At 41.2% G+C, this 13,120-nt stretch overlaps 1 protein-coding gene across 1 annotated transcript in view; it reads left to right on the top strand.

Annotated features, from left to right (window-relative positions):
• Positions 1–11,842, top strand: part of Kctd16 (potassium channel tetramerization domain containing 16) — a 279,069-nt gene extending 267,227 nt beyond the window's left edge. The window contains exon 2 of the mRNA XM_013025539.1: positions 11,370–11,842. Coding sequence (XP_012880993.1) covers positions 11,370–11,824 — 455 coding nt within the window. The 3' untranslated portion in view covers positions 11,825–11,842. The remainder of the gene's footprint in view (positions 1–11,369) is intronic.
• The last annotated feature ends 1,278 nt before the right edge of the window (positions 11,843–13,120 follow it).

Below are 13,120 nucleotides of genomic sequence, written 5' to 3'. Positions count from 1 at the left end.
CAAACACGGAAGCAAACTAGGAGCCAAGTCATAGCCATATAAGGAGTTGTTTTTTACAGAGAGCACTCGTCACGGGGAAGACGGAAGGCGGGAGCCCGTGCCATCTTAGGTCGCAGCCGCACCACGCGGCCCTGCCATTTTTGCTTTTGCAGCCGTCTTTGGTCGCGGCTCCCACAGCTCTCCACACTGGGTCATAGGGGAGCTCTATGTGGAGTCTTTTGAATAACCTCCATACTACTTTCCAAAGTGGTTGAACAAGTTTATACTTCCACCAACAATGCAGTAGGGTTCCCTTCTGTCCACAACCCCTCCAGCATCTGTTGTTAGAGTTCTTGATTATAGCCATTCTAAGTGGGGTGAGGTGGAATCTCAGTGTTGTTTTGATTTGTATGTCTTTTATGGCTAGAGAGGTTGGGCATTTCTTCATGTGTCTATTGGCCATCCTTCTTTCCTCTTCAGAGAAGTTTCTTTTAGTCTTTAGCCCACTTATTTATTGAGCAGTTGTTTCTTTTTTTATTGTGAAAATACTGTACAGAGGGGTTACAATTACATGGGCAAGATAATGAGTACATTTCTTATCAAGCATTGTTGCCTCCTCTTTTGTTTCTCCTTCCCATCCCTTCCCATCCCCAGCCCCGTGCCTGGCCATACTGCCTTCCCCCGTCTCCCCCTCTCCCCCCACCCTGTCTCCGTCCTCCCCCTCCATGGGCCAAAGTTTCTTTGAGGATTTGTTTTTGGGGATTTAATTTTTTTACTTCCTTAGCATCTTATATGGTCATAAGTACATAACTGTTGAGCTTTTCTGCTCATCTGATTATCCTAGACATATATTAATTATTACAAATGATGGAAAACATGGGGACTATATTTTTTGGGTCTTGCTCACTTCACTTAATATGTTTTTTTCCAAGTCTTTCCATTTCCTAACAAATGGGGTGCTATTGTTTCTGATAGAAGCAAAGAATTCCATTTTGTGTGTGTGTGTGTGTGTACATGTATCTATATCACATTTTCTTGATCCATTCATCTATTGAGGGGCATCTGTGTTGGTTCCATATCTGACCTATAGTGAATAATTCTGTGATAAACATAGTTGTGCTGGTAGCTTTAGTATAGTCTTGTTTGTGATCATTTGGTTAAATACTCAGAAGTGGGATTGCTAGGTCATAGGGAGCTCTATGTGTAGACTTTGGAAAAACCTCCATACTACTTTCCAAAGTGGTTGAACAAGTTTACACTCCCACCAACAGAACAGGAAGGGTTCCCTCAATATCCCCTCCAGCATCTCTTGTTATTAGATTTCTTGATTATAGCCATTTTAACTGGGGTGAGGTAGAATAGAAAGCCCTTGGACTGAGAGAAGATCTTCACTAGTTATACAACAGACAAGGGCCTCAAATCTAAAATATACTTAGAACTCTAAAATAATTTCCCCGAAATCAAATCATCAAAGAAATAACTACCCCATTAATAAGTGGGCTAAAGACTTAAAGAGAGACTTCTCTGAAGAAGAAATAAGAATAGCCAATAGATACATGAAGAAATGCTCAACTTCTCTGGCTATAAAAGATATGTGTTGTCTTTTGAGGAGCCTCCATACTGCTTTCCAAGGTGGTTGAACATGTTTATACTCCCACCAACAATGCAGTAAGGTTCCCTTCTGTCCACGTCCCCTCTAGCGTCACTGTTATTAGAGTTCTTGATTATAGGCATTCTAACTGGGGTGAGGTGGAATCTCAATGCTGTTTTGATTTGCATTTCTTTCATGGCTAGAGAGGTTGAACATTTCTTCATGTGTCTATTGGCTATTCTTCTTTTCTCTTCAGAGAAATTTCTACAAGTCTTTAGCCCACTTATTAACAGGGCTTGTTGTTTCTTTGAGGATTTTTTTGGAGGATTTAACTTTTTGAGTTCTAAGTATATTTTGGATATGAGACCCTTGTCTGTTGTATGGCTAGTGAAGATCTTCTCCCAGTCAGTAGGTTTTCTATTGTATATACATTTATCTGAATCAGGGAAGAAAAGGGGAACTACAAAATGGTGAGACAAAGGACAAAGGGCTTTGATGTAAAACAAAAACAAAAGCAGAAACAGAAAACTGATTTACACTCATCACTTTAAATTCTGGAGCTTCTGTGTCCTCCTTCCATGGGAGTAGGGGTGATGAAGAACAAGCTGGGAATCAGTGGGATGGCTCGCACCTCTAATTCCAGCTACCCGGAAGGCTGAGACATAGGGGACTATATCTCCATTCATCCAGAAAAACAGTGAACTAGAGACATGGTTCAAGTGATAGAGCTCCAGCTGTGAGTAACGCCAACCAAGAGCATGAGACCTTCAGCTGAAGCTCCAAAACCAACACGAGGAGGAGGAGGAGGAGTAGGAGGAGGAGGAGGAGGAGGAGGAGCAGCAGCAGCAGCAGCAGCAGCAGCAGCAGCAGCAGCATAGCATCACCTAACAGGGTTACTCTGAATATTAAATAATGGAAGTTATTAACCACAATAAAAGGCACATATAGAAGGAAGAGGTGACATAAGAAATGTACTCCTTACCTTACATTATTGCAACCACTCTATATACCACCTGTATAATAACATAGAAAAGCAAAAACCAAAACCCAAAACAAAACTGTTATACTTTATTAGTAGCTAACAGTCAATTAAGAAACCATTCAGAAAAAATATAAACCTTATGAGAAAACCTGTTAACACTATTTTCCTTAACTCATAAATTTTCTCATAGATCATAATGACAAATATCATATAACATAATAATCAGAATCTATCAGTGTTATAAAAAATCTTACAGAGTAGTAAAATAAAATAACTGATAAAGAGAATTCAAAAAAAATGGCACCTATGGGATCCTCAATAAATTATATCTTTGTGCTAATTTTCTGAATTTGTAGGGATAGCTATGATCTTATTTGTTATTGGAATTCCTTCATAAACAAAAATAAAAGAGCCTCAATTTGTGTCTAGATATTGGTCAGATTTGGTAGGGCTAGGGTTGCAAAGAGCTACCAATCCAAAGAAGAACTTAGCCATAAAACAGCTTAGTAATAGTTAAAGTGCTTGCCTCCTGAAGTATAAGTGCTTGGAGAACAAAAAGGATAATTGAACAGATCAAGTTTGTTAATATGAAGTAATGTTTCTGGTTCCTTTTAACAAGTAATTGAAGAATGTAGATTAAACAGAAAGAGAATTTTCTAGGCTTATTATTATGAACCTACCCCTTAGGGCCAAATGAAGAAAACGGTTAGAGGCAAGATTCATTCTGTCACTATTTCTCAGCCTTGCCTGTCTCTTAGCTCCCTTCCTGTTACGTGAATATCTGCTCCAACTGGTATGGAAGGTGGCCATATCTCCAGCTTGCCAGCCACCCACGTTCACATCGTGGAGCACAGAGGGCCCTTGGGTTCTAGCTGAATAGTACCAGTGAGGACAAAACCCGCTTGAGTCACATGTCCAAGCCTGAATCACCACTGTGGTCAGGAGCTGGGAAATTTGTTGTTTACGTGTGGGCCTCCATATTAACGGAGAAAAAAGATGCTTAGGTGTCAATGGAGAGAATCTGTACATCTTAGAGGACTTTGCTTCAGTTTATTACAAACTTGGTGGAGAAGAATAGTCTGTGGGATGAAGTAGACCAGGTAATAGGTTCAAGGTGGGCCATAGAATTTGAAGTGGGTGCATAAGGACTTTGGGAACAGGTGTAACCAAGTATAAAATCAGTGAGAACAAAGCTAAGGCTAAGCAGAAATATAATGAAGGATAAACACAGAACAAACAAAAGGACTTGGAAAACTGGATGAGTACAACTTCAAGAGTCAAGGGGAGACCAGAGTTAAAAATCCAGAATATCTTGCTTTTTGCAAGGCATTACAGTTTTGTAAAACCTAATGATGAAAAATTCAAGCTGGGAAGGTACATCCTAGAATTATGGTTTGGAAAGCTATGTTTTTTTTAAGTTTTATGATGTTAGGGATTTTTTTCCATTAATAAATCCCATGAGAAGTGAACAATTAATATATCCACATATACATGTGAATACCCCTAAGGATGCTTTTTGTTTGGTTTTGGTGCCAGTCCTGGGCCTTGAACTCAGGGCCTGAGCATTGTTCCTGAGTTGTTTTGCTCAAGACTAGCACACTACTAGTTGTGCCACAACTCCACATCTGAATTTTTGGTAGTTTATTAGATACGAGCCTCATAGACTTTCCTATCTTGGCTGGCTTCAAACCTCGATCCTCAGTTCTCAGCCTTCTGAGTAAGTAGGATTACTGGCATGAGCTACCAGCATCTGCCAGACATGTACACCTTTTACCATTTTGGGTGGGCCTGTTTCATTTGCTGCTGTCACTATTGCTCAACGTGTTTGCCACATTTGTATTAAACGTTCAGTGGGATGCCTAAATATTTTACATTCTAACGACCTTTTGTGTCAAATTTTTCTATCATGTTTTAACTTGGCAAATGTTTGCTCTCACACACAGACACTCACTCAAAACTGTACTTTGTCTGTGTGTCATAGGTTTTCTAATGCATTTGTTTGTCCAGTGCATATTTAATGAGCATCTGTATGCTATTCTGTGCCTTGTATGCTATTCTGTGCCTTGGCAGTCTGACCTGTGTGTTTCCTGAAAGGAGTCCTAGAATTCAGAAAGAATTCCCTATGAGCCTGGAGCAACTACCACAGCTTCATATGGAAAACAGACTTCAAACCAATAAAGCTGAAACATCCTAACTATGCATTATGAGCCTGTGCAAACATAGACCAGGAGGTTGACATGAGCTTAGATTAAGAGACAGCCTCAAATCTAACTTTGTGAAGTTGTATTTGTAAGACCACATCTCTGAAAATAAGAACTACTTCACTGATGTATGTGACTAGCAGAGGAAAACACACTCCAGTCCTGAGGTGTGAAAGGTAATAGCAGGGGTGGGCCTGACCCAGGTGATAGCTTTCTTTCATACCCATATCCTCCTTCATAAGAACACTCATTATAGCAGGTCAAGAGTGGTGCCCTTCATTTTCTTCACACTTCTAGCAGCATTGGTGTGTTTGTTATTATGATGTTGCCTCTCCGCTCCAAAATTCACCTCTAGTTGCCCAGCATTGGGATGTCAACTCTTGTCATTCAGGTTAAACACACTGTTCCTTTGTCCTGCTAGTTTCCTGTGATATTCTGTCACTAGGGGGAGTTAGAGGAAGGCTGTGTGAGCCCTGAAGGGAAGAATGGTTCTTGGCAGGCACCTTGGCTCCTATCCGCAACTACCCAAGTTCTATTCAAGTTTTATTTACTCTGAAACCAGTTAACTCCAGTTCCTGATTCCCATCACCTCTATAATCCTCAGAGGCACGCTTCTTTAGGAAGAATGCTTATCTATGACATCTGAGTTACTCTACAAGATAACCTCTCTCTGGAACTTTTAGGATCTAGTGACTACATACACTTTTTTTTCTTTTTGTCAGACATGGGGCTTGAACTCTGGGCCTGGGCGCTGTCCTTGAGCTCTTCAGCTCAAGGCAAACACTCTACCACTTGAGCCACAGTACCACTTCCAGTTTTCTGGTGGTTAATTGGAGATAAGGGTCTCAGGGACTTTCCTGCCTGGGTTGGCTTTGAACCACAATCCTCAGATATCAGCCACCTGAGTAGCTAGGATTACAGGCGTGAGCCACTGGCCCCTGGCTGACTACATACTATTGTCTCCTTGTTTACTTATGTGTCATCACTTTGTGTTTTCATTTCTCCAATATCTTATGTTAATATGTTCTGATATGATAACTGGTAGGTTACTTCATATCCTACCTGGCTTTACAGATGCAAGGATAGGTTACTTTACTTCCTAATGAGGATCTCTAGCTGGGCCTGGCCAAGGCCAAACAAATGTCCATATGTGAAAAACGATCAACACCAAGCAAAAATGATGACTGTAAAACTGAAAGATGCATTTTTTTTTCTCTCAGAAGTTTACTATTCCCAATCTCCACTCTGCAATCTCTTTTCCAAGGTTAGCAGAATTATAAAAACATCCATTTGGCCATTATTGACTTTTCAACTGGGATACCAAGAAAGTCTTTCAGCAGCCCCGATAAATTATATCTGGCCACCCAGCTCCCAGACTGGCAGGCTCCTACATCATTGACAGAGAAGACAGGGAAAGTCATTTTCCCAGCTGTTGCTGGAAATGTTGTGCGTTGTGCTTACAGCCATTAGCAGGTGAGGAATTTGAAGTGTGGGTAGATTGCAAAGCTCTTTTAAAAAATGCATAAGCACTTTGTGAGTTTGCTAAGTCATGTTTCACTCAGATAGGCTTGAATTTTTCATGGGGAGAAATATTTCCTAGTCTTTTCCCTTCTACTTCAGATAAGTAAAAGTTCCCATAGTTAGGGCTTTCTGGAAGGGACTACTTCCCTTCATAGTGATATGGTATGCTTGATGGAGCCTTAATTATTTCAATGTATACACATCTCTACAGCTTTCTGAATTTCCTGTCCATCCCCATTTAATCTAAAATTCCTCTCTGGCATGGATGGAAATTGATTTTCTTTTTTTGTGTGTGGTTATTTTAATTTTGATGGTACAAGGGTTTTTTGTTTTGTTTTGTTTTTGTCAGTTGTAGGGCTTGAACTCTGGGCCTGGGCACTGTCCCTGCTCTCTTCAGCTCAAGGCAGGCGCTCTACCACTTGAGCCACAGCGCCACTTCAGTTTCTAGTGGTTTATTGGAGAGAAAAGTCTCACGGAGTTTACTGCCTGGGCTGGCTTTGAACCGCAATCCTCAGATCTCAGCCTCCTGAGTAGCTAGGATTACAGGCATAAGCCACGGGCACCCGGCAGGTACCAGGGTTTTAACTTAGGGGTTTGAGATGGCTAGAAAGGTGCTCTACCACTTGTGCCCTGGCCTCAGTTCTTCTTTAGTTGGTTCCATTAGGGGCTTATGTTTGTGTCTGGACTGCAATCCTTCTTGTGTGGCTGGGCTGACAGGTACACATGCAGGTTTTATTGGCTGAAATGAGGGTCTTCTGAACTTTGTCACTAAGCTGATCTCACACAGCCATCCTTGGGATCTCTGCTGCCCCATAATTCTCCCAGTCTCTGCCTCCTAAGGAATTTAGATGCAGGTATGAGCCACTGACCTTGCCTAGGTTTACTTTCATACACATATGCCAGTCGGTTTCTAACCTGGAGGACTCATTCATTTGTTAAATTTTAAACACTATATCATAAAGACATATCCCTTTCCAAAACATCCCTTGGCCAGGATGCATGCCAGGCTTTCCCTGTGATGTAATGGCTCACCATTCCCACAACAGATTAGGTCTTAATAAAAACTCAATACACATTTCCTGATGGGTCAAGATGTAGTATCCATGTCCTTCAGCCATAGCGATCTGTATAGTTTATAGTATACGGCTGTTTAGTCTATATCAATGGAAACATAGCAGTACCATGCAATGTCCTCATTTGTTTTCTTTACACAGAAATATGCCTGGCATATAGTGCCACCAATATGTGTGAAAGAATGGAATGCTTACTGTGTGTCTCAGACTACAAAACTGTGAATCACATTTATATTTCAGATGAGGAAACTGAAACTCCAGTAATTTATCCCAAGTTCCACAGGTGAAAAATTATGGGGCTTGGTTCTGGAGCCAAAGATATGTTTTGCTCTGTTATCAACTTGAGATAATTCAATACCTGTGTTTGGCGCACTCATTCATACAGCAACCTTAATTATAAATCAGGCACCAAAAATCCAAAACAGCTTACTCAGAAATATGAAGGGCTTTGGGCAGAGTGCTTGCCTCACATGTGTTAGAACCTGAGTGAGATCTCCAGCATAAAAATAAGAAAGAGAAGGAGAAGAAATTAGAATCTTGGACCAACTAGTTCATATTGCTTCTATAAAAGGCAATTGATTTATTTACCAATAAATCAGACTTCTCTTGCAATGAAATGGTTTTCTAACCACATCTGGTTCATCAATTCTAATGTATTCCTTCCCAAATGGAGAGAAATATTCCAGGCAATTTGGAAACCTCGGCAAATTGGAAGTGAAAGTATGTTGTAATTTGAAGCATTGCAGTACTTATGAGCTTATTTTTTGCTCTAATTGGGGGATTATAGAATGCCCTGAGCCACAGCATTGACCTCTCATAGGTCTTACCAGACTTTCCAGGGCCTCTGAGCACATCTCATTGGGACTGTGAGTGCAGAAAGGGTCTGGTCTTTGCAGCCTTTTAAAGTTCTGATATAAAACCCCTTCACTGTGGATTAGGCCTTGGAGAGAGAGTAGTCAAGCAGGCAATTCTGCCCCTCAAAAAGAGATTGGGGCTTATCTTTTCAACTTCATTCTTTTTCACATTTCACAATGACCCTTGTTCAATACTCTGTCTTTATCCCATTTTCTTCCTTAGTTTTACAATAATAAATGGGCTGCACAAGCCATCTTGTGAATTACTAAACCAAAATGATAAACAGATAAACTGCTCTTAGGATATATTGAAATATGATTGCAGGGGCTACATGAACACAAGGCTGCTCAATCTCTCTCTCTCTCTCTCTCTCTCTCTCTCTCTCTCTCTCTCTCTCTCCCTCTCCCCTTCTCCCCTCTTATTTATTTATTTGCCAGTTGTGGGGCCTGAACTCTGGGTCTGGGTGCTGTCCCTCACCTCTTCAGCTCAAGGCTAAGCACTCTACCACTTGAGTCACAGTGCCACTTCCAGCTTTTTCTGCTTATGTGGTGCTGAGGAATCAAACCCAGGGCCTCATGCATGCAAGGCAAGTGCTCTACCACTGAGCCATCTTCCCAGCCCCTACTCAATTTCTCTTTAAGACTGATAGTGCCCAGATAAGTGTACTTCTGTTTGCCTGGAAGCTGGAGCATCCCAGTGGACATTGAAATGTATGAATATTCCAGTGCTTTGGGAATGGGAATGGGAGGAGAAGCATTGTTGGAGCCAGGCCTCGGCTTTGGTGTGCAGGGGATGGCTGCATATAGAGACATACAGGAATTCCACACAAATACACAGGAACTCCTCACACAAGCAGTTGTTTAAAATGATTTTTAGAGAAGACTCAGATTTCCTTTGATTCTATTAATTGAAACTACTTCCATGGAAGTAATTGGCCAGAAAGACACGGGGCTTCCATTTCTACTCGCTCAGCAAGGTAAATGGCCACGATATTTTGGTCAGCTTGCTTTAAGGTAATATACTTTAGCAAATGTGCCCAGAAATATGTGGGATTTTTTTTTCTTCTGTCAATTCTGGGCAGCCCCTCCTTGTTCTTTTTTTTTTTCAATGCTAAATTCAATGTTTGAACTTTTCCCCAAAGGATCATACTAGATCAGTTCTGGTCTGATGTGATTACTTTTCTTTAACTCAAGTCATAAGAGCCATTTCTCAATTGAGTCATATTAGTACAAGAATGGCCCAGTTTTTGAGAGTATTCTGTCTACTAAAGGTGAGGAATGGTGCCATCAAAATCCACACTGGCACACCAAAGTCACTCTCCGCTGCAGATATTTTGAGTCACCAGCTTGTTCACGCTGAGCCATTTCTCTCTTGCATGAAGGATATTTACTTGTAATAACCAGGGATAACTAGGACATTTCCCCTGTTGATATTCCTTTTGGCTAATTGGATTGTTGTATTTAATTTAATGACTATATAAATACAATGATTATCCAATCACATTTTCTAAAATGGCTTAAAAGAGAGGGTAAAAATTAAAGATACAGGAATTTTTTTAACTCCCTCTGGAATGAGAGTCTCAGGATAAAGCTGCTGCAAATGTATGTCATTCATAAGGCTACACATACCTTTACATATAGTTCCATTTCTAAATTTCTTCCAATAGTAGCTATAAAGCAGGATCCTGTTATAATGTTATTTCTTGTTTATCAGAATATTATAAATAGGTTTTCTCTAAAACAGATAAATACTGTATTATCTTTGTTTTTAATGGTGTAGCATAAAGGAAATTATTTTTTCTTTAGTTTCTACTACTCCAGTGAAAACCATATGAAGTGTCCAGCCAGGGAGATATGATCATAACTCTATGCCTTGGAGAAGGCTATGAGTATCCAGGGTATGGAAGGCTAGAAACAATGACTTGTTACCAGATTCCTTTGTGCTATGGATTTGTGGGGTTTTCTAGTTCAGGAAGCTACCAATGGTGTAGCTGAAAAATTGTTCCATCTCCAAATTGATGAATGCTATTTTATGAGTCAAGGGAATGAGGAAAGAAGGACTCATACTGGCTTAAAAAATAAAAGGGAGTTTTGTGAATTGTATAACAGAAAAACACACTGACAGGGCTGACTTCAGGCATGGCTAGATCCAGGTAGTTAAAAGTTATTATTAGGATACACTGTCTCATTGAATATTTACTGTTCTATACACTGCTTGCTGTACTATAACAATGAATACTTATTGTGTCCATGTTAAGGGGTTCATGGTCTAGTAGCTAAGATGCATAGAATTATGACAAACCATGTTATGTGCAATGATAGAGACACACAAAATATAGCCATAACTTAGAGGAAGAAAAGTTAAAATTTCTGAGGCAAGGTGAATAAGGACCTTCAAGAGAAGTTCAAGCTTGAGCAGTGTTTTGAAAGAAAAGCCTTTCATACATGAGGGAGGTTTATTAAATAAAAGAATGATGAATTGCCTTGTCTGTGACATTTGGGAGAGCTGTATTCAAATCCCAGTTCTGTCACTCACAAATGTGGAAACTGATATGCAAGTTTTCCTGAATTCCCAGGGTCTTGGGTTTCCATGTATAGAAATTACAAGTATGAATGTTCTGCTCTTAGAATCATCATGAAGACCAGTGCAATGGTGGGTGTACAGAGTATAGATGAGGCTAGCACAAAGTAAGCCCACCTTCACAGGTAACTGCATCCCCCCCATCCCCTGCCACCCCTGTGGTACAGCATGAGGGTTAATATGAACCATGGTAAAAACCCAGTGCTATCTTTATTGAGTGCTTACTGTGTGCCACACACTCAATTTCCCTTCACTGCTATAAAAATCCTCTCTGTAACCCTAATTGGAAGGTGTTCTCATCTCGAACTGAAGCTGTGAACATGCGTAAGAGGTGGGATTGACAATCCAGGACTGTCTGACTCTAGTGCCCACCTGCTTAAGTACGATATTATGTACAGCATTCCACAGCACTCTGAGCAGCCTGCATCCCTTGATGGCGCTGGTTTCTAGGTACCCATTGGTGCAGCTCCGCCTACAGCTGCATTGTGCTGTGGTGTTGGGTGTGTGTCTACTGAGTGCTTTGCTGTCTGTCTCTCCATGCTGAACTGACCATCGTTAACCACGTGGGTCCTGTGTGTCCATTACAGGCGAGCCTTCCCGATGGTCATCCTCACACTGCGACTGCTGCTGCAAGAACGGCAAGGGGGACAAGGAAGGTGAGAGTGGCACTTCTTGCAATGACCTCTCCACGTCCAGCTGCGATAGCCAGTCGGAGGCCAGTTCTCCCCAGGAGACCGTGATCTGTGGGCCGGTGACGCGCCAGACCAACATCCAGACTCTGGACCGTCCCATTAAGAAGGGCCCAGTGCAACTGATTCAGCAGTCGGAGATGAGGCGCAAAAGTGACCTCCTCCGGACTCTGACTTCGGGCTCCAGGGAGTCGAACGTGAGCAGCAAAAAAAAAGCTGTTAAGGAAAAGCTGTCTATTGAGGAAGAGCTGGAGAAATGCATCCAGGATTTCTTAAAGATCAAAATTCCAGATCGGTTCCCTGAGAGAAAACACCCTTGGCAATCTGAACTCTTACGGAAGTATCACCTATAGGAGAGGGCTGAGGGTGGGGGCAGAAAAATTAAAAGAAAAACAGACAAAGGTCACCATTTTGAAATAAACCTCCTAAATGAAATGCATATTTTAAAGGAAAAATAACACCTAAAGATACATGTCTGTTAGAACACAACAGTCTATTGATAAACTACTGCCTACTTTACCTAGTTCACCTTAACATGTAAATCCACAGGGTAGATTTCTTTCCAGATGTGGAAATATAAGAACACTCTTCTGTTTTTGATTGGTTGGCTGGTTGTTAACTTGTTTCTAATACTGAGAGTCTTGAGTACAAGTACCAGGTACATGAGAGTAGCTGGCAGGCCTTGGGAATCATGGATTCCAAACTGGGTTGATTTTCCTCACTTTTTCTACATTGTCCCTTTGAACAAGGATAGATTGTAGAAAGAGATCCGCCCAATGGCATTCGTTTGGATTTTATAATTTTTCCTTTTTCTTTGTCTAGGGGGTAAAGGGGGAATGGCAGATTTCTATGACTTTTCACTTAAATCTATATGTGCCAGTTTGTACTTACTCCGTTTGCATGAGTATTTGTGCAACACAAGCACAATCATCTGTATATACTCACAGTGCACATGTCCCAGGGCCCTGTGCCCCTGTTGTCAGCAGCCCCTCTGAGAGCGCTTCAGATGAATGTGCCTCTGCCTCTTTTCTCAAAATTCTCTCAGGCAGATGGCCTAGACTCTCTTGGCAGCACTTTCTGATGTCGAATAACCCTCACCATCAACAAATTGTCTTCCTTATTTGGAAATGAATACCCTCAGACTCCATTTTTCTGCCATGTTCTCTCCCTGCATTAAGAAAGGATGAGAAGAGCTAAGTCAAACATTATGTTAACAACGTAAGCAGCCATGGCTACCCACAAAATGACCCACCCTGAGCCTTCTCCACCCTGAGCTGAATCCTTACACACTTCACTTGATGGTTCTGAGCTCTGTTTTTCTAGCCCACATTTAATGGAGGGAACCTTTGCACACACCCTACACAAGGTTTGTCTATTGCTATAAGTTGTAGTGCTAAGAACAGTACCCAGTAATTGAGTCAGGGTCCAGCCTTCTGTTTGTGCATTTTAAAGAATATATATTCCACACACACCCTAGTCATTTTTCATAAGAATTTTAAACTACAGTGCTATATTGTTACTGTGTGGAACTAGTTTAAATTACCTTCAGGATCCTGGGGTTTGGCTGTGTCCATAGTAGGACTTGCTTATGGGGGTTCTGTCATGTCTATAAGAACCCATGACTATGGTTCTATAAGCACACAGACTGG

This window comes from Dipodomys ordii, unplaced genomic scaffold (assembly GCF_000151885.1).
Source record: "Dipodomys ordii isolate 6190 unplaced genomic scaffold, Dord_2.0 Scaffold85, whole genome shotgun sequence".
NCBI lineage: Eukaryota > Metazoa > Chordata > Mammalia > Rodentia > Heteromyidae > Dipodomys > Dipodomys ordii.
The sequence above is the reverse complement of the archived record's forward strand: the minus strand, read 5'-3'. Positions and strand labels throughout refer to the sequence as shown.